Raw genomic sequence first — 20,750 nt, forward strand, 5'->3', positions numbered from 1 at the left:
TCCCCCCAGACATCCCCCCTTGACCCCCTCTCCAGGAGATCGCAACTTTGGCCTCTTTTTCCTCTAGCCCCCAGTCGCTACCTTGATTCCTCTCTCAGGACCCCTTATCACTTCCCCTCTCTGCTTAGGACCTTCACCTGGGCAGGGGCCGGTGGAGCTTCTCCCTACCACCCCTGGCCTCTTTCGCTACATCCTGCTCTGTCCGGGACCCCCTTCTGTGACCTTTCTTCACTTCGAGCCCCCCATCCCTGTCTCCTCACCTCATGGGATCCCCCAATCCCAGACCCCCCAGTCCTAGGGGCCTCCTGTCTGGAACCTCTCCTTCTCTTTCCCTCGGCTTTTTCCAACTCCCCATCAGTCCTGGGGAGCCCGTGACCCAGGCTCTGTCCAGGGTTCCGCCCACATTTCCAAGCCCCCACCTCCATGGGCTCTTCCTTCTCTCCGGCCAGGGGCCCAGCCAGTCTCTCTCCTGGACTCTGGGTCCTGATGCCCATGGTGCCCCCTCGCCCACCCGGCCCGTCCTGTCTCTCTGCCACTCCCATCCTCCCCCTCTCTCCCCGCCCCCACCCCTGCCGCTCCTCCGGAGCTCTGGCCCCTTCTCCCCGCCCTGCTCCTCGCAGCCTCAGGCCTTGCTTTCTGGAAGAGACTTTCTCAGGGTGAGGAAATCCCCTGGGGAGAGCCCAGATGGGAAAGGGGAGGGGGGAAGGGAGCCACAGGGCTGCCCCTCAGCCCCCTCCCCACGCCCTCCCCAGCTGGAAGCTGCAGTCGAGCCTCCGCAGCGCACCATTGCTATGCACCTCACATCCCAAGTCCCGGCCGCGCAGCCGCCAGACAGGAACTCGGGCTCCAGCGGCAGCTGGGGATAGCCAGAGTCGCTTCCCTCCCGTCCAGGCAGCAGGCAGCATCCTCTCCCCGCTAGAACCTCCCCCCACCCCGCAGTGGCCAGGATCAGCCCCTCCCTCTTCCTGTCTCCTTGCCGCTTCTAACATGCACCTCCTTTCCCTCCCCACCTTCCTGCCGCTCTTCCCTGGGTCTCCTCTAATCCTGGCACTTGAGTGTTCAAACACACACTCAGAAAGGAGGGACAGAGAGCGAAGCAGCCAAGAGGTAAGAGGGAGACATTCAGACAAGGCAGGGAAGGGTGGGAGAGAGGGGGACCCCACTCCCAAACAGACGCACAGTTAGGGCGCACCACCAGGGAGCCAGACCTGCACGGAGTCACTCAAGTTCCAAAAGGAAGGAAAGTAGGGGAGGGAGGGGAACACACACCATCCTCACACACAGAGCAAGGGACCAGGCAAGGCAGAGACACAGGGAGCCTCAGACTCTGGAGCGTAAGGGGAGAGGCCCAGGGCGCAGGTGGGAAGGAGCCCGAGGGCACTCCAGCACCCGAGAGGCGCAGGGGGCGACCAGAGGCACAGCGCCCAACTTGCCAGAGAGAGTCAGCCATCACTGGAGGGCAGGAGGTAGAGTGTGAGAAAGACACAGAGGCATGTGTAGGCAGAGGTGCACACGTGCGTGGGCACACACACACAAACACACACACACAGAGTCATTCACTCGCAGCCAGAGACCCAGGTGTGGAATCAGAGAGACCCAGTTACAAACTTGGCTTCGGAACCCAGAGTCAGAGAGAAAGACCTGGACACACAGAGACACACGCAGTCCCTCATACACAGAGACACGGAGGGAGAGACAAAGGCAGCACCTCCTGGAGAGACGGCCCTGCCAGGGAGGCCCTCACTCCTGGTCACCCTGTGACCTCACACTCACAGAGACTCAAAGAGGTGTCATGGAGACATCGAGAGGCACGGAGGTGGCCTCAGAGCTCTGAAGATGCAGCCCCACGTGTTGCTGGTACATTCTCACGTCCCAGCGTGAGGGGTCTCCGTGTGTGCTGGAGGGACCCCAGCAGCCGCCCTGCATCCGTCCCAGAGTCAGCTGGGAAAGTGCTCCCCGAGTCAGAGGGCTCCGGCAGAATTAAGACGTCAGGTATCAGAGGGCCTTTGACACGTCTCAGGAAAATGGAGCCAGGGCCCAGCACGCATGCATGCACCGGCACCGAGGCCAGGTGGAGAGAGGCAGGTCTCCAGGCGAGGTGCTGTGGGGCACGGCCAGAGTGGGGGGGCGGGAGGGGAAGCGCTGAGTCCTCAGCTGCCTCCAGCACCCCGGCTCCTCTCCTCCCCACCCCCATGGCTCACCTGTCTCCTCTGATAGGACAGCGCACCCTCTCTTTATCACACCCTCCGCATCCTCCTTCCCTTCCCCGACCTCTCCGGCTGGGCATCTGTCCTAAGGTGTCACCTGGACCTCGTGTCTCTATCTCTGCACCTCCATCTCCCACCTCTCTCCCCTCGGCTGACCCTTCACCCCGCCCCCCAGCCCAGTGCCTTCCGGTCTTCCCTCCTCTGTCTACCCTTGCTTTCTTTTCCACTTCTTTCCAGCCGCACTCGCTCCCTGCACTTTCTTCTCCGTTTCTCTGTTGTCGCTCTCCCTCACCTCCAGCCATCTGTTTCTAGCCGCCCCTCTGTCTTCCTTCCTCTTCCTTTTCCCCTGCACTCGCCCTCCCCACAGCCCTGAGCACTTACACTGGTGTCCTGTGGATGGCGAACGTTATTTCCCCCTGCTGCTTTCAAAGGGCTTAACGTGTTGCCAATTTTTTGAAAAAAATTAGCAATTTCACATGAAAACTCCTTCACATCACAAGAAAAAAATGTGTAACTTTGCGTGGTGATTTGTAACTAGACTTCTTGTGGTGATCGTTTTGCACATACTGAATTATTATGTGATACGCCTAAAGCTAATAGAATGTTATATTCAATTATATCTCAAAACTCCAGGTTCTCAGCTGCTTTTGCATAATTCTCCCCCTGGGGTAGCAGTGCCCTGTGCTCAGGTGCCCCAAGGGCCAACCCTCCCTACTCTCTTCTTACCTGCTTCATCCGCCTTTCTTACCTGCCCAACACTATAGTCAGCTGAGTTTTCCACCTCTGCTATTTTCTCTTCTGTTCCTCTCCAAGTGGTTCTTCCCACCTCTCCCACCCCATCCCCCATCACTCTCTCCACATTCCTACCATTGATTTTCTTCCAGAATCGGAGCCCCTTTGCCAGGGACTCTCTCTGCCTGCCCTTCCTGCCCCATCATTCTTCGGGGCAGTTTTGCCCCAGCTCTGGGCCTCCCTGGAGCCAGGGCCTGCCTCCCTGCCACACCAAGGGCGGGAAGACTCTTAAGACGACCAGGCTGCAGAGCACACACAAGTTCTGTTGTAGCCCATCCTTGGTTGGCTGACAGCCAGGGTGGGCCCCAGACCCCACCCTTGTCCCCCGTGGGTCAGATTGCCGCCCACAGGCAGGGGTGGGTTTCCCTGTGTGTTGAAGGGAGGGCAGGTACACAGTTGAAAGTTCACCTGGTCCCAGTGCAGGTCTCAGAGGACAAGAGGCTATGTTCCGGGGGAGGAGGGGCTTCACTTGGTCTCATCTCCGGGTCAGGGTGCAGATGACAGGGGTCCCCTTTGTGCCATGACGGTGCTCAACCCCGCCATCAGTCCCTCCACCCCCACCCTTGTCGGGGTGTAGGGAGAATGTGTGTGTTTCCTCTCTGGTAGAGTGTAGGAAGTCGCCTCATCCCTGAGTTCAGGAACCCTCCATCTTTGCTGGTGAGAAACCCCCTTTCCCTTCCCTTCCCAGTCCCTGAGAGCAGGGTGACTCTGCCGGAGAGGGGGTGGCAGGAGAGTAAAAAGAGTGCCAAGATGCCCCCTTGTTGCCTGGAAACCTACATGCAACTGTTGTCATGGCAGGTGGAGGGGAGGGGCTGCTTCTGAGGCCTGGGAGATGGGCTGGTAGGGCCCCTGCGGGCAGAAGTCCATCCCGGGGGGCGGCTGGGTCCTCAAGAGGGCCGCAGAGAGCGAGAACGCTGGGTCCTGGTGGGGGTGTTAAGGAGCCTGTGTATGACCCAGATGGCTAGCAGAGAGGGAGCGAGGTAGGGCTGGGGCAGCGACCCAGGCCACTCCCTTCCTGTCTCAGCTGTGTCCCCCTGAACCCCTCAGCCCACACTCCTGTCAGAGTGTCAGAGCTCTTGTTCAAGCGCTGTGACAAAGGTCAGAAAGCAGCGGCAGCCCCAACTCGCCCAGAGGGGCAACCCCAGGCGGTAAACGCGGAGATTTGCTGTCCACTTGCCTGGAACCCTCAAACACAGGGCCGGAGATAATGATGACAAGAGCTGACATTCATTAGCGCTTACCCTGGGCCAGGCTCTGTGCTGGTGAGTCCATGTGGATTTGTTCTGTTCTCGTCTCACAGGAGTCCTGGGAGGGAGGCACGATCATCATCCTTATTTGACAAAAGGGGGAACTGATGCGGGAGAGATGAGGTCCCTTACCCGAGATCACCAAGGTAGAAGTGGCAGAGCTGGGACTGCAAACCTGGGCACTGGCCACTCTGCAGATTGCCTCCCCCAGCTGAGATCACTGCTTTCCAAAGGGGGAAACAGAGAGGGCAACATGCTGGCCCATCAGGCCCTCGGAGTGGAAATCAGGATCATTAATAAGAACAATGATCAGATTGTTAAGAATAACAGATTCAGGAGATTAGAGTTTAAAAGAGATATCGGAGTTCTGGTAACTCACAGGCTCCTGGCCTCTCAATCTTGTTTATGCCCAGAGGGGAGAGGACATACCCAGGCCCATTCTCACGGCAGACTTTCCTTACCAGGGTGGGGGTGTCCAGTCCATGTCCAGCTGGGGGGAACAAAGATCCTTCAGGTGATTCTGTGGGTCCCCCCTCCCAGTGATAAATGGGTGTTTCTGATCCAGCCAGAAACACTGGATTAACATAAGGGGGGGTGGGGGTGGAGTAAAAAGGAGGAAAAGATTTGTTCTTCTGACCCAGTGAGAATAAGTGATAACTGTTATTAATGATTTAGTACTGATAACACTGTCACTGAAGTGCCCAGCACTGGACAGGTAATGGCACCAAGCTAGGTGTCAGAGCCTGGGGGGGTCGGAGGGGGCCACAGTGAGAAAGCAGCAGGTCAGAGTGTAAACCCAGGTCTCCCTCACACCCTTGCTCTTTCCACCTGTCCATCCTTCCCAAAGTGACAGTGTGACGCTATCCAGGAGGAGGAGGACAGTCACAGTCATGGAGGAGTTGTGTTGACCTTCCTGTGAGCCAGACACTGCTCAGCCTCGTCTCAGATGCTGGGACCACTGAGTCCCCACCATCCGAGGAGGCGGTCGATGAGCTATTTCCCTCTTACAGATGAGCAAACTGAGGCCGTGAGAGGCGATGTCCCCTTTCCAAGGCCCCATGTCTAATACGAGTGACAATCGAGGTTCTCACCCCGGTCTGCATCCCCTCCCAGCACACCCCTAGACAGGGTGGGGGAGGGGAGGGTTCATTACTCATCTGGAAATGGACCGTGGGAGCTGACTGCACACTTAGGGGACCCTTGACCCCTTGCTCCAGGACCAGAATCCCTGGGAAATGTGGGATCTTGGCCTGGTCCTGGATCCACCAAATCAGAACCTGCCCTTTCACAAAGCCCCCAGCTCGCCTGGATATGCGCCGATGTCTAAGGAACACTGATCCCGTTCAAGGAGTTTTCAGCCTTTGGTTACTTTTAGTAGAACCCCCCCCCCTTTTTTAAAGAGTAGTAGTTCTGCACGCCCTGAGATGGAAAACAGATGGCAGCATTGCCCTTCCAGGGGACAGGGAGGGGAGGGGAGCAGGGGGGCGGGAGGCCACAGTCAGGCTGGCTCACACTAGGGCCCTCCCCACCTGCAAACTCACCCCCATGCACCCCTGCGAAGCCTTGGCAGTAACCGCTGTTTGGAAAACCACCAGTACCAGGCTAGGTCCTAGCTCTCTCCCTGGATGCAATTCAGCGGTGGTGTTAGGCCGCCCCACCTCCCAGAGTCACACAGTATAGGGGCCCTGGATGTTCAGCTTCCTTCCATCTCTTGGTTCCTGCCCGGGTCCGGGCGGTCGTGGGTACAGCAAGGACTCAGGACCTCACCGCGCCTCCGTATGCCCTTCCGTGAAGTGGAACTGCTGTAGTTCCTCCCCTGTGGGCCCAAGGCTGCCTCGGCAGAGGCCTGGCACAGAGCAGGCTTCATACGACAAAGGCAGAGCCAGCCTGGCTTGCGTGCCCTACTCTCAGTTGAGTTTGTTTCTCTCGCTTTGATCTCCTTCCAAGTCCTTCCAGAATCCTGGGAGAGCCCTGCGAGGTTGTTGGGCAGAGTCTCTGAGCAGAGGAGCCCAAGCTCTGGGGACTCAGAACTGGTTCCAAGCGGGACGGAGGCTGAACCGGGAGGCACTGGGATGGCCATACCACGCTGTCCGATACAGTAACCACTACGGCCACAGCCATGTGTGGCCATCGACCTCTAGATTAATTTAAAGAGGGACTTCCCTGGCGGTCCAGTGGTTAAGACTCTGAGCTTCCACCGCAGGGGGCACGGGTTCGATCCCTGGTTGGGGAACTTAAGAATCTGCGTGCTGCAGGGCGCAGCCAAAAAAAAAAAAAATTCTCGATTAATTTAAAGTAAATCAGCAATTCAGCTCCTCACTCACACCACGTGGCAAGTGCTGGATGGCTACATATGCTGGCGGCCACCATACCCGACGGTGCTGATAGCACTTCAGTGGGGGACAGCGACCCACTCAAACACTGAACCGGTTCCACACCGGCTGGCAAACAGCTGTTGTTCTCCCCCCACCCCCTGCCTCCCCAGCCCTGTGTCATATGCTACCTGTTATCAATTCCCATTTCTCAGACGAAGAAACGGGGACGGCAAGCTACGGTTCCCAGCAGAAAATTGGCAGCTGCCTGGGACTGGAGCGGGTTTGCTTCTGTCCCCAATCACCAGGCAGACTTTGCGTCCCAGCTCACGTTTGCCGGTCACTCGCTGACCAGACCATCTTCTGGGCCCCCTTGCCCCAGCCCCGGGCTTCGCTGACTGTCACTGATGTCCTGTTTTAAAGGAGGAAATGGGAGCCCAGAGAGGGGGAGGGCCTGGCCCAAGGTAACAGCCAGCGACCGATGGCAACCAGGCTGCGGGTCCCTCCACCACCCGTAGCATCTGGGGTGCTGGCATGAGCGGGTTCGCCACCTACAAGCAAAGACTGGACTGCTCCAATCTCCTCTCCCCAACCTTCTTCCCTGCCCTCTCCCCTTTCTTGGCTTTAAGAATTTGACCCCCAAATCTGTAAGAAGAACCCGGCCCCTCCCTCTGCCTCATCTCCAAGTTCTGCCACTTTTTGCAAATTGGCAGTATCTTTTCATTCTTTTCCTCCTCGCCACCCCTGTGGCCCCGGCCCCAGACTCATCCTCTCCCCCTGGACCTTTGGCCCAGCTCCTGCCCGGCCTCAGTCTCTCCCAAGAGTCCACTCAGAGGGGTCTTTCCAACCCAGAGCTGACCCTGCCCCTCTCCTGTCACAGCCTCCCACCCTCAGCTCCCAGCACCCCCGCCTCTCAGCCCGCTGTGGAGCAGGACGTCTTTGTAACTGAGCTGGACTCTGCAGACCCCCGACCCCCATCTGCCTCTCTGGCCCCCAGGCCTTTACACACAGGGGTCCCTCTGCCTGACGCGTCCTTCTTCACCCGCGTGCCTCGCGCTGTTTTGCCATCACTTCCTCCCGCAGACATTCCAGGGCCTCCACCCTGTGCTCACCCTCTCACTCAGCCTTTGTACGTCTCCCCTCTGGACCACTAACTCCCCAAAGACAAAGGCAGGTCTCCTCTGCCCCTGCGCCCCCGGCGCCGGCAGGGAATCCAGCGGTAGGGGGCGCAGACAAACTCCCTGCCTGGGGAGCTCACCTTCTAGTGGGGAGACAGACAACGTGCGGGACCAGGCGTTATCCATCACATGATGTCGGGCCAGCTGATGAGAGGGTTGTGAAGGAAAGGAAGAGAAGAGTAAGGGACGGGCTGGGGGGCGGGGGGCAAAGAAACCCTCCCGGAGGGGGCACGGAACAGAGTCCAGAATGGAGACAGAGCAACGCAGACCCAAGGAGGACCGCTCCAGGCAGAGGGAACAGCAAGGGCAAAGGCCCTGAGGTGGGAACGTGCCTGGTGTGTGGGCGGAGACTCGGGGTGGTGGAGTCACCAGTAAATATTTGTTAAATGAACATATGAAAGACCAAATAAATGACCCATCGTTGCTTCTTGGTCGGGAGTTGGGGGAAGACAGGAAAAGACAGCCCCCCTCACCAAGCAAGTCATCTCTCCCCAGCCCACCCCTGCCTCAGGAAGCTTGGGCAAGTCCTGAGCTGAGCCCCCAACTCTTTACTCCGCAGCAGCTATGAGGGGCCCGAGCCACCCTTTTCCCCGGGAGATTCTAACTCAAAAGTTAGCGGACTGTCGATTCTCGGGGCCTTGGGGTTGCTTTTATTTTAAAAGCATTCAGGACACGGACCGGCTCAGAGGGACACACGTGTGAAGTTGTTTCATCCATCCCTGAAGCCTGTGCTTCCTGTACCCTGCCCCTCTTCCCCCCACCTTAACAGCTCCCAGCCATGCCCGTATGACAGACATCCAGGGAGAGAAGTGTTCATCTCTCCCTGGCTTTGATGTCTCTCCACCCTCCTGGCTCCAGGCTCCACTTCCGCCCCAGTCCCTCACAGTTGGGAAGTTCTTCTTTAGATCTAACCTCCATCCCTCTTGCTGCGATGGCAGTCAATTTCCTATCTCTTCTCTCACCTCCTGAACTTCCCCCAGAAAAAAATGAGTACGCCTGACTGGAATGTTCCCTGCCTCTCTTTGCTCCTCACCCCGCCTCTCCTGGGCCCCTGAGTCTCCGATCTGCCATCTGCCAGAATCCTCTCAGGCACGATGCCCGAGATCTCTCAGAACTTGGGGAGGATGGCGAAGCTGGTGAGGCCTCGGCCCGTCGCCTTGAGTGCCTGGCCCTCCGTGCCTCCGCCTTCCCCTGGATCTCGGCTCGCTTTCTAGGCTCCTCTGTTCCCCCTTAAAGCCTCTCTCCCTCTTCCATGCCACCTCCCAGGGCTCGCGTTGGTCTCTGTCTCTGTTTCTCTCTCGTGCTGTATCTCTGCCCCTTTCTGCCTTTCACACCTCTTCTCTCTGGGGCCTCTTGCATCTCTGCGTCTGCTTCGGTCCCTTGCACCAGGTGGGGGTGGAGGACCCTCACGTTGAGGCTTCTCCCAGGGCCCTGGGATGAGGGAGGCAAGTGTGGTGACCTGGCCCAGGGCTGGGCCTCGGGTTCCAATCCCAGCTGCCCCGTATCCAGGCTGTGTGACCATCAGCCAGTACCTTCAGCCCTCGGGATCTGCTTCTCCATCTGGAAAATGGACACAGGGACAAAGCCTTCTTCCTAGGGCCACGGGGAGAAGCCAGCGTCTGGAGACGAGGGCACGGCTAAGCATGGCCCTAGGCCCACAGCGAACGCTCATTGGCCACAGGGGCGGACCGTGGCCAATGAGGGTGGCAGAAGGCAGGTCACAGTTCAACAGGCCCCCAGGAGACCTCCAAGGGACCTGTCTGTGCTATCATGACAAGCTTGAGCGTCTCTGGGGCCCCTCGGCTCTGGGGAGGCTGACCAGGGAGGGGCCGCTTCCCAGCTGCGTGTTTAGCCTTGAGCAAGCGACTTTGCCTCTCTGTGCCTCAGCTTCCCTGTCTGTGAAGTGGGGGTGAGAGCAGGCCCCTGTCAGAGGGCCAATGGGAGAGCTACAGTTAATGCGAGTCAAACTCCCAGGACTCTGCCCTGTCGGCGCCGGGTGCATGGTGGACGTTGCCATTACTGGTGGTGGGGTTATTCCAGGAGCTGGCATGGGTCAGGCATGTACACAGCCCCTGGCTTTGAGAACATGCTCAGAAGAAGAGGGTTAGCCAGCACCCCTATTAGCTGTGTTGGAGGGCTGTAACTGGGGCCAGGTGTCCCCTCGGCGCAAAGCCGTATCCTGGAATGTAGCCCACACAGGTGGCATCTGAGGTGTGGCTCCCCTCAGGGCCTGCATTTAGCGGGGTGCATGCAGCTGCCCTGGGGACCTACGGTATAGTATCTGGGACCCTGCCAGCCAGATGGCGCCATGCTGTGGGTGCAGAAATTGAGCTGAAGGCAGTGTGTTTGCAGCGGCGGTGGTGTATGGAGGTGCTGAGTCTGCCAGGCTGGGCTCCTGGGATGAGAGGGGACCCTCCTGGGATGGGAGGGGACCCTGGGGTCTGGACGTCTGTGGGATGAGCCCGAGATGTGCAGCTGGGCGAGTGTGTCCTGGGCTGGGTGGGCAGAGAGGGGCGTGTGGCCAAGCAGGTGCGTCTCTGTGTGACTGTAGGAGAGAAGGCGGGGAAACTGGGGAGGGACCTAAATGATGGCGCTGGTAACTAATGCCTCCACCCGATGTTCACTGAGCACCTACCCTGTGCCAGGGAACCAAACTGTGCACAAAACAGACGCAGTCCCTGCCCTCGGGGAGCTTACACTCAAGTGTGTGGGCTTCTAAGAGGTCAGAGGGTAACAAATGCGATGTAGACAAAGCAGAGAAGGTTCTGGCGTGGGGTAGGGGTGCTGTGAGATGCAAGGAGGCCTCACTGAAAAGACCTGAAGGGCAAAGACCTGAAGGAGGACAGGGACGCCTGAGGATGAGCGGTCCAGGCAGAGGGAAGAGCACGTGCAAAGGCCCTGAGGCAGGACCGTGCGCGCCGTTCCAGAAACAGTGAAGAGGCCAGTGTGGCCTGAGGTGGCTGGGTGAGCGGGGTTAGGAGCAGCCCATCCTGGGGAGACGGGTCTGCTAAACCTCGGTGAAGTCTCTGCCCTTACACCCCGTGAGACAGGGTGTGAGAGCTGTTTAGTGGACGAGGGGCAGGATCTGACTTGGATGCTGTCAGGGCCCCTCCAGCTGCCTGTGAGAACCGTTTGGGAGGGAGAGCGAGAGTCAAAGTGGGGAGACAACTGAGGAGGCAACTGTGATCATCTAGGGGAGATGGTGGCGGGGATGAGAAGTGGTCAGATCTGCATTTTTTGTAAAGAGAGAGCCATTTACTGAGCCAGTCCCCGAGTGGCCCCATGAGATAGATACTATTATTATCCCTGTTTCACAGCATTTTTCTGCAGCTCAGAAAAATGAAGTCACTGGCCTAAGGTCACACAGCAAACCAACAGCAGATCCAGGACTGAAACCCAGGCCCCCTGGCACTTGGTCAATGTGCTCTGTTACCGCTACTTGTCTTTGGGGGCCTGTGGATGCTGGGTTTGGAGGGTGGGGGTAGCGTTCGTCAGCATCTACACCAGTGTCTGCACACAGTAGGGACGCAGAAAATATTTGTTGGATGGATGGATGGGTGGATGAAAATCGCTGAACAGAATGAATGGAAGAGGCTGCCCTGCCCATTTTGCAGAAGTGTATCAGGAGGCGGATAGCAGGATACGGCTGAGGTCCAGGGGAGAGGGCTGCATCTGGGGATGGGGTTCTTTGTGGCATGAACAGGGGTTGGCCCTCGGCTGAAGGACTGGGGTGACGGTGACATGGGCCCAGGTTCGCTGGTGTATCAGGGGTGGAGGTTAGAGTGCCTGGTTGTGCGGTGTGGTGGGGGGCTTTGGGGGGCTCCTAGGGTCCTGGGGGAGTGCCTGCCTGCAGAGGAGCCCGCGCTAGGTTGTCTGCACTCGGGCTGGGGGGCAGGTGCACGAGGCGGGGTGGGTCAGCGCTGGCCCAGCCTGGTTATGCGGCCGATGAGGTTGTCTGTGCCAGGAGGCCAGGCCTGGAACAGCCCAGACACCCACCCCCACCCCCTTCCCTGGGCAGCCCAGCCTTCAACCTTCCTCCCTGACTTCCCCGCCCTTCCCCGGCTGCCCAGAACCAATGGGTTAATTAGATAACAGAGCCTTTGATTAACGGGGGAGGGGGAGGCCTCCAGCGCTGAGAAGGGGGGCTGGAGGAGGAGGGAGGAGAGGCGCCCTCCCCGCTCAGGAGGCGAGAAAGGAGGGAGGGGTGGGGAGGGAGGGAGCTGAGGCACAGCTTGGCTCTGCACTGCCGTGTGACTAGAAATTGTAATCGCGGAGAGAGAGAGACAGACAGAGCCCGGCCGAGGGAGACGGAGACAGACAGACGGACAGACAGACAGAGAATCCGACCGAGACGGGCTCCCCGACCTACCTGCGAGAGGGTGATGGGGACGGAGACAGAGTGAGGAGGAGATGGAGAAGGAGTGGGGGGCCTGGTGGTCCCAAGGCTGGCGAGACAGTGAGGGGGGGCCTGAGGGGGGGCGGGGCGCAGAGGCAGAGGGGCAGGGAGAGAGCAGGGGGCTGAGGCCGGCGGGGGTGGGGGAGAGTGGAGGTAGAGGGTAAGAGACTGGAGGAGGCGAGCAGGGAGGGCGGGAGACAGTTGCTGCAGTGGCCTAGACGGGCCTGCGGGGGGCGGGGTGGGAAGGGCGACAGGCGAGGAGGGGGGGGCGCGGGGAGACCCCAAAAGCCCCTGCGCCCCCCCCAGCACAACCTCGACGGGAAGCCCTGGAGAACTGGGGAGGCAGAACCCCCGGCGGCTGGAGGCATGTGGAGGGGGGGACCTGGGGCGCAGGGAGAGGCCCAGCGGAAGCCGAGCCACTGGGGTGAGTGTCGCTCTGTGTGGGGGGAGACAAGGATGGAGATGGCGGAGGGCGACGAGGGAGGGGAGGGAGGCCCAGGCTCTGCAGAAGCCATCCTGGGGGAGGGGGGGCAGTGGTGCGGGCTGGCAGCAAGGGAGATGGGGACCGAGGCGGAGGTAGAGACACAGCGGCGGCGGGTCTGGACCTGCGGTGGGCGCTGCGGGCTCCCACCGCCCGAGCAGCATCGCGGTCTGGGGGTTCCCCGGCCTCAAAGGCTGGCCCCCTTGGGCTGCGCCGGCCCTTGGCTCCGAGGGTGTGGGCTGGCTTATCACCAGTGTCTTGAGGTGGGAACAGGACAGGGACAGAGCGTAGCGCTCCCTGTCACTCAGGGGTATGCAAAGACCCCACCGCCCTCACAGACCACATAGATAGAGGCACTCACAGCCCCCAGCCCTCCAGGCAGAAAAATGAGTCTGGAGTGTAGACACAGGACCAACCCTCCCCCTATCCCACCCCCATCTCTCTCTGTCTCTGTCTCTGTGTCTCCGTCTAGCTGTTGCTCTTCCCCTCACACATGCGTTCAGACACAGGGACATGCGCACATGTCTTTTTATCTGAGTTAAAATGATGTTGGAAACCGCGGGAGGGAACGTGTGTGTGTGCGCGCGTGCGTGTGCGGGGCGGTGGGGAGGCCCGGCGGCCCTGTGTCCGCGGGTCTGGGAGTGCGAGGGCGCGCCCCCGTCACCGCTGTTGCTGTGCGTGTTTGTGCAGACGGCTCCTCTGTCCCCCTGTTCGCCCCACTCGTGGGGAACTCTTGGGTCGGCCGTGTTGGAGCAGAGCTCGCGGGCGTGGGCGCGTTTGTGTGCGCTCGAGGCGGAGACGCTGCGTGGAAGGGTTAGGGTTGGGAGCCCGAGGGGTAAAGGCAGGACCGCAAACCCCTTCTGTCGCTACCCAGCCAGCTCCGTGCTCCTCGGCGGCCTCATCTGTCAACTGGGCATCCTAACAGCTTCCTTCTGTGGCTCCCAGGAAGCTTAAACAAGCGTGTGCAGGTCTGGCGCAGAGAAGGGGCCACTCGCAATTCCGGAGCCATTATTATTGTTGTTGTTTTCATTGTTACTGTCATGACTGGCCCATCCCCCTCTCCGTCTCTGGTCCTGTGGAAACGCGGGTGGGAGGACCTGACCCCCACGCTGCCCACTCCCCTCCCAGAGCTCAGGCTCAGGCTCTCCGGCCCCCCAGCCCCTTCTCCAGCGGGCGGGCGGGCCCAGCACCATCCTGCGTGTAGCAGCCGCTGGCACGGACCCACCAGCTGCCATCGTGGCCTCGAGCACCTGCCACCCTCGACCTCCTCCTCCCCCGTTATCGTCTCCGGTGTCCTCCCTCCGCAGCTGCCTCACCTGCCCACACCCGGCACCTCCCCCCTTGCCTTGTCTGGCACCTCACCTTCTCCTTCAAATTCCCCGTTTGAGTCTAACTCAGATCCCTCCAGCCGCTGCCGCCGCTGCCACTGCTTCAAGGCGCATGGACCACGGGTGATGGCAGGGAGTCTGGGTTGCTGGGAAACTTGGCCTCTACAAACACTCCCTGAAGGGAGAAGTGATGGGGGGGGGGCATCCAGGAGGCTGGTCCCCTCCCAGAAGTGCATGCAGGTGGAGAGGGGACTTGGGTGGCTGCTGGGACGGGAGCCAGATCCTCATTGCGACTTCCCGGCTTGGCTTTTCACCTCTTCTCTGTCACTTATGTCTTGTCTGTCTCGTCTCTCACTCCATCTCGACCTATTTATGTCCCTTTTTGAAATCATGCAAAGAACCAAGTTTTTTATCTGGCCGATGTCTCCACTTGCCGGCCAAGCGCCCCTGGGTGAGCACTTCCTCTCCCCCAGACTCAGTTTTCTGTTCTGCGAAATGGGCATAAAGTCTTCCCAGCACAGAGAGGGTGAGATGAGTGTAGGGTGCACAGGGCCAGCCCTCCTCTCTGCCCCCCTCGTCCTGCCCTGATCATCAGGGGTGGCCTCTCCCTCCACAGGGGGTCTGCAGGAGTCTTGCCCCCTTGGGTCCTGAGCCTGGGCAGGGAGGTGATGGTGGTGGCAGCAGAGGCAGAGAGCGGCCTGGATGTCGGGGAGGAGCTGGGCCACTTGGGGGGTCCCCGTCCCTCACTGAGCCTCTCCCTCTCTCTCCCTGACAGCCCCCCGGCGCCCAGGCGGAGCATGAACATTGAGGATGGCGCGTGCCCGCGGCTCCCCGTGCCCCCCACTGCCGCCCAGTAGGATGTCCTGGCCCCATGGGGCCCTGCTCTTCCTCTGGCTCTTCTCCCCACCCCTGGGGGCCGGCGGGGGCGGCGTGGCCGTGACATCTGCTGCCGCAGGGGGCTCCCCGCCGGCCACCTCCTGCCCCACGGCCTGCTCCTGCAGCAACCAGGCCAGCCGGGTGATCTGCACAAGAAGGGAGCTGGCCGAGGTCCCGGCCAGCATCCCCGTCAACACGCGGTACCTGAACCTGCAGGAGAATGGCATCCAGGTGAGCCGGGCTGGCAGCCCAGGGGGGTGGGGGAGGGGCCCAGGGGGTGGCCAGTCCCACCTCCCTGAGCTGGCAGAGCCTCCTGGGCGTCCCCACCAGCTCTTCACGCCTGCCCGTACCCTGGGCACTTATGAGATGCTGTTTGCATCCTAGTCACTTGAGCCGAGGCTGTCTGGGTTTTCTCGGCACAAGGCTCCCTGTGTCTGTACCAGCACACTGGGCCCCAGGGCAGGACCATCTGCCCTCCTCCCACAGCACGGCACAGGTGAGCCCTCAGCCTGGCCCCGGAGCCACAGGTCGTGCTGGGAGTGACCCTTCCCTGAGGCCCCTGTGCCACCTGCACCACCGCACCTGCCGCGTGGCATCGGCCACACATGATGTAGGACTCTGCCCCTCAGTTTCTTCATCTGGAAAATGGCGATGATATGATCCCTGCCCCAAGGGGCTGGTGCGAGGGCTGATGGGTGTCACACTTGTCAAGGATTTAGAATCGCTCTGGCCCCGGGTGAGCGCTTATATGCTGTGTGGTACGGGGATCACATCCCCACTTTCCGGAGTCGGTGTGACAGCCCTGTGCTCCCCAGTACCTGGCTGGCACTCGGACGGGGCAGCTGCCATCCGATTATAATTGTCATTAAGATGGGCTGTGGGCTTCCCTGGTGGCGCAGTGGTTGAGAGTCCGCCTGCCGATGCAGGGGACACGGGTTCGTGCCCCGGTCCGGGAAGATCCCACATGCCGCGGAGCGGCTGGGCCCGTGAGCCATGGCCGCTGAACCTGCGCGTCTAGAGCCTGTGCTCCGCAACGGGAGAGGCCACAACAGTGAGAGGCCCGCGTACCGCAAAAAAAAAAAAAAAAAGATGGGCCGTAAGTGATGCTTTGGGGGCAGAGCTGTGCTATTTTGAAGCAGGGTCTCCCCCGCTCTGCTTTATTGATGCTGGGGCTGGATCACCCTCAGTGGGGTAGGGGAGCGGGCACCCTGTGCACTGTAGGGCGTGGGGCAGCATCCCCGGCCACTAGAGGCCAGTAGCATCCCGCCCCCCAGTTCCAAATGTGTCTCCAGATGTTGCCAGATATTCCCTGGGGAGGGAGGGAATTTCCCCACCCCCACCTCCGGTTGAGAAACACTGGGTTTTTTTTTTTTGAGCCTGGGCCACCACAGTGCAAGCGCTAACCGCTGGTCCACCAGGGAATTCCCCTGACCTCCAGGTCTTTAAAGCTGCAGCCAGCAACCCCTCCTCCTGCAGCCACCACCCCCTTCCCCCATCCAGTTCCGTCCCCCACGGCCCTCAGCATTTAACACAATGCCCATTTACTTCTAGACAGAGGCCTGGAGTGTGAGATCAGGGAGGGCGTGTGTGGCTGTCGGTTTTACTCACAGATGTGTCCCGAGTGCCTAGACTACGGCCCCCCACGTGTAAGACAACCAAGAGACGCTGAACAGACCAAAGCACTAAGGGGGAGGACGGAGATGCTGGGGCGCTTGGGGCCCGGAGAGGAAGATGGTGAGGGGAGGTTTGCCTGCGGGACCCCAGGACCCAAGAGAGGTGTATTCAGGCAGAGGGATCGTCTGAGCAGCCCCTCAGGGCCGGGAGGGGGACTGGTTATCACAGAAGAGGCTGGACTTCATTCCACAGAGTCCAGGGGGGCTCTGGAGTGCTTTAGGCAGAGGGCACCATCAGGCTTGTGTGGTGGCCCCTGGGAGGATGGGTTGAGTGTATGCCATCAGGAGGTGGCGGAGCTGTGGCGCCGGTGTCGCTTGGTCGCTGTCACATGTCAGCCAGTGCCCTGCCCTGGACTGGGGCGTGGGCACCTAGTGCAGTGCCGGCCACTGAGCAGCTGTTGGTAGGACTGAATTGTTCAGTGAGCCCCCCCAAAGAGAAAACGGCCCAGTTCCTCCAAAGGGATGCTGCTGGTGGTGTGAACTCAGCGGCTCCTCGTCGCAGACGCGATTCTTGATGCTCTAACCTCTCCGCTTCCGGTTCCCATTTCCCGGTTATCCCAGCCTGGCGTGCCATCCTGTTTATTGGTGGACTGCCTCTTCCCTTCTAGAATGTAAGCCACTCAGGGGCAGGGAAGGGCTTTGCCCAGAGCTGGTCCTAGCAGCATCTGTGGACTGTCACATGAATACACAAAGGATGCATGGAGTACCGGCAACAAGGGCGCAGGTGTATGGCGAGAATGAAGGGAGGGTGTCGCCCCCTAAAGGGAGGCACGGACAGAGCAGCTGAGACTGCGGCTTGACGTGTGTGAGGCTGACTCAAACCACACGAGCAGAAAAGGTAGCCTCTAGGTGGAGGCAGCTGGTGAGGTGGGCCTGGAGCCCAGGGACGCAGTCCTGCAGGGGCAGGGGTGTGGTGATGTGACGCAACTCCAGCTTCAGTGGTCCTTGCCCCACGGCCACCCAGGAAGGGACAGCCTTGCCCTTGGCATTGAACCCCTAAGAGGTCCCCTCTCTGCCCCCACAGAGGGGGGCTCTGGTCCCCAGGCTGTCCAGGACAGTCAGATGGGGGCCCTGATCCCTTCCTCTTCCCCAGGGTCAGACCAGGATGTGCAGTGGGGGAGGGGAAGTTTAGCTCAGAGCCCTCTTCTCTCCTGGTTCTATGGGCTGGGATAGGAGAGGCCTGCATGGGGACAGGGGATTGACCAAATGCCTTTAAAACAGTGGTTCTCTGGGAATTCCCTGGTGGTCCAGTGGTTAGGATCCGGTGCTCTCACTGCCAGGGACCCGGGTTCAATCCCTGGTCGGGGAAGTAAGATCCCGCAAGCTACTCGGATCCGCCAAAAAAAAAAAAAAAAAAAAAGACACGGAGGTCAGGGTGGCCTCATGGAGAAGGTGACATCTGAAAAAATGTTTGGAGGAGGTGACGGTGGGAGCCTTGTGGGGCATTCCAGGCAGGGGGCAGCAGGTGCAAAGGCCCTGGGGTAGAGCCTGCCTGGTGTGTAGGAGGAAAAGCCATGAGCCTGGCGTGGCTGGAGTGGAGTGAACTATGGGGAGAGGGCAGGGGGTGAGGACAGAGGTGGGACAAAGGGGCCTCATGGTCATGGTGAGGACTTGGGCTCTTCTCTCCATGAGACAGGAGCCAGGGGAGGCTCTGAGTAGAGGACAGACGGGCTCTGACTTGAGTCTCTCTCTGGCCAAGGTGTGGGGACTGTAGGGGCAAGGGCGATGGCAGAGAGGCCTGTTTGGAGGCTGGTGCAGAGTTCACGAGAAAGAGAGACTGGCGGCCCCAGGTTGGCCCAGACTGGTTGCGGTGGAGGTGTGGGGAGCAGACAGATTCTGGGTCTGTTTTTTGGTGGTGTGTTTTGTTTGTTTGTTTGGTTGGCTGGTTGGTTGGTTTTTTGGCTGCGTTGGGTCTTTGTTGCTGTGCACGGGCTTTCTCTAATTGCGACAAGGGGTAGCTACTCTTCATTGCGGTGAGCGGGCTTCTCTTGTGGAGCACGGGCTCTAGGCATGCGGGCTTCAGTAGTTGTGGCATGCAGGCTCAGTTGTTGTGGTGCACGGGCTTAGTTGCTCTGCAGCATGTAGGATCTTCCCTGACCACGGCTCGAATCTGTTTCTCCTGCACTGGCAGGTGGATTCTTGACCACTGCAACACGAGGGAAGCCCCTGGGTCTGTTTTGAAGGTGGAGACTGCAGGATTTTCCAGCAAAGTGGATATGGGAAGAGAAGGAGAGAGGATGACTCTGTAGGTCTGAGTGGACCCCTTGGTTGGACCTGTCTGCTCGTGTGTCTCTCACCCCATCTCCCAGGCCACTGGTCTCCAAACGATGTGACCCACATCCCTGTCAGAATATACATATATGAATTTTATTACTACAGTCATGCAAAGGTCTACAGCATCCATGGATCATGTATATTATAAAGCTTGCACAAAAGTGGCCACGTTAAAAGATGGGAAGCATGTCTTGAATCCTAACACTTTCGTTTCTCACCCCTGGGGATTCCTGCAGCCCCCTGCTCTGGAGACCTCCAACCCCACCCCACCCCCCAGACTGCACATTCCCTTAGGCCAGGGAATGTCCAGTCTGCAAAAGTGAACGATTCAAAATGTTCAATGGAATCTTCCTCCCTCGGTGGACACCTCACAGATGGCGGGAAGAGTGGGGCCACCGTTAGAGGGGTTTTACCAAATAACATTTTAATTATCCAGATAAGAAATGAAAAACTCATCCCTGGTCCCACTACCTAGATATACATAACTACTGTTTACATTTTGTTTTAAAGCCTTCCTGGCTCTTTTCTGTGCCTATGTAAATGTGGTTTTAGAAAAACTAGAAAAGATACCTAAGTAAGAACACAGGGACAAAAGCCAAGTGTAATCCGACAACCACAGGTAACTCCCATTAACATTTGGTGTCTTTTTATTCAGAGACTCTGCATGCACACCTCTGTATGCACGACAGGGTTGGGTCTCTAAATGGATGTTTTGGTTTTTTTAAATAAAAAAAAAAAGAAAAAATGGAATCACCCCATTTCTTACTGGCTGGCAACTGACTTTTGGCACCTAGGAGTTCAACCATGAATATCTTTCTCCCTGATTCTGACACTTGTCTGTTATGTGGATTTTAATGACTGCATTGGATTCCGATGCGTGAGCGTCCAGTTAATTAACTAGTCCCATCTTATTTCCAGTGTTTTATTTTATTTTATAAATTTGTTTATTTATTTTGGGGTCTTCGTTGCTGCTCACGGGCTTTCTCTAGTTGCGGTGAGCAGGGGCTACTCTTGGTTGAGGTGCACAGGCTTCTCATTGCGGTGGCTTCTCTTGTTGAGGAGCACAGGCTCTAGGGGTATGGGTTTCAGTAGTTGTGTCACGCGGGCTCAGTACTTGTGGCTCGCGGGCTCTAGAGCGCAGGCGCACGTTGTGGCACACGGGCTTAGCTGCTCCGCGGCATGTGGGATCTTCCCGGACCAGGGCTCGAACCCGTGTCCCCTGCATTGGCAGGCAGATTCTTAACCACTGCGCCACCCAGTGTTTTCATTGATGTAAACAACACTGCAGTGAACATCCTCAGTTCTTGTTCTTTGTACTATTCTGGATTCTGCCCTTGGGATAAATTCCTAGAAGTGGGATTGTGGGGTCGGAGGCTGTGACCCCCGCAAGGCGCACGCACACGAGGCCCGGCATCCAAGCTCCGTAGAGGTGGCCTGAGTTGTGGAGATTCGAGAGTCCCCCATGTCCACGGTCACCTGCTTGTCATCTGGCTCCTGCCCAGATGGTCACTTCCATGAGGGCAGGGACTTCGCCCTGCTCCCTGTGTCATCCCCAGCACCTAGACCAGAGTCTGGCGCACAGTAGGTGATCAGCAGTTATTTGAGAATGGAAGGCCAGCCCCAGGGGACCTGGCAGAGACCGGGGGAGCCTCCGTGAGCGGGAGCAGGGGGTGAATCCTGCAGTGCCCGCCCTGAGAACTGGGGCAGCCTTGAGGTTCCCATCACCTGTTCCCACTCACCCCTGGCCCGCGGTCCAGCGAGGGCGAGGACCACGCAGGGAGCGCGGAGACTCCAAGCACACGTGGCCACGGGGACAGGGGCTGAGCCTACAGAGATGCCTTCTAGGCAAAGCCCTGGGGACTCGCCTTCCCTCTGCCCTGTAGCCCTGTTGCCACTCAAGCCGGGCACCTGCCACCACCCGGCGGGCCCAGGGACACCTCTGTTTCCCTGTGCACTGTGGGTCCACATAGACGCTGTGCCGCTGGG

General features: G+C 59.2%; 1 protein-coding gene across 1 annotated transcript in view; it reads left to right on the plus strand.

Moving 5' to 3' along the window:
* The window catches only part of LRRC4B (leucine rich repeat containing 4B), a 39,033-nt gene that overhangs the window by 1,428 nt on the left and 16,855 nt on the right, over positions 1–20,750 (plus strand). The window contains exon 2 of the mRNA XM_032612699.1: positions 14,717–15,048. Coding sequence (XP_032468590.1) covers positions 14,752–15,048 — 297 coding nt within the window. The 5' untranslated portion in view covers positions 14,717–14,751. The remainder of the gene's footprint in view (positions 1–14,716; positions 15,049–20,750) is intronic.

This window comes from Phocoena sinus, chromosome 19 (assembly GCF_008692025.1).
Source record: "Phocoena sinus isolate mPhoSin1 chromosome 19, mPhoSin1.pri, whole genome shotgun sequence".
NCBI classification, from domain to species: domain Eukaryota; kingdom Metazoa; phylum Chordata; class Mammalia; order Artiodactyla; family Phocoenidae; genus Phocoena; species Phocoena sinus.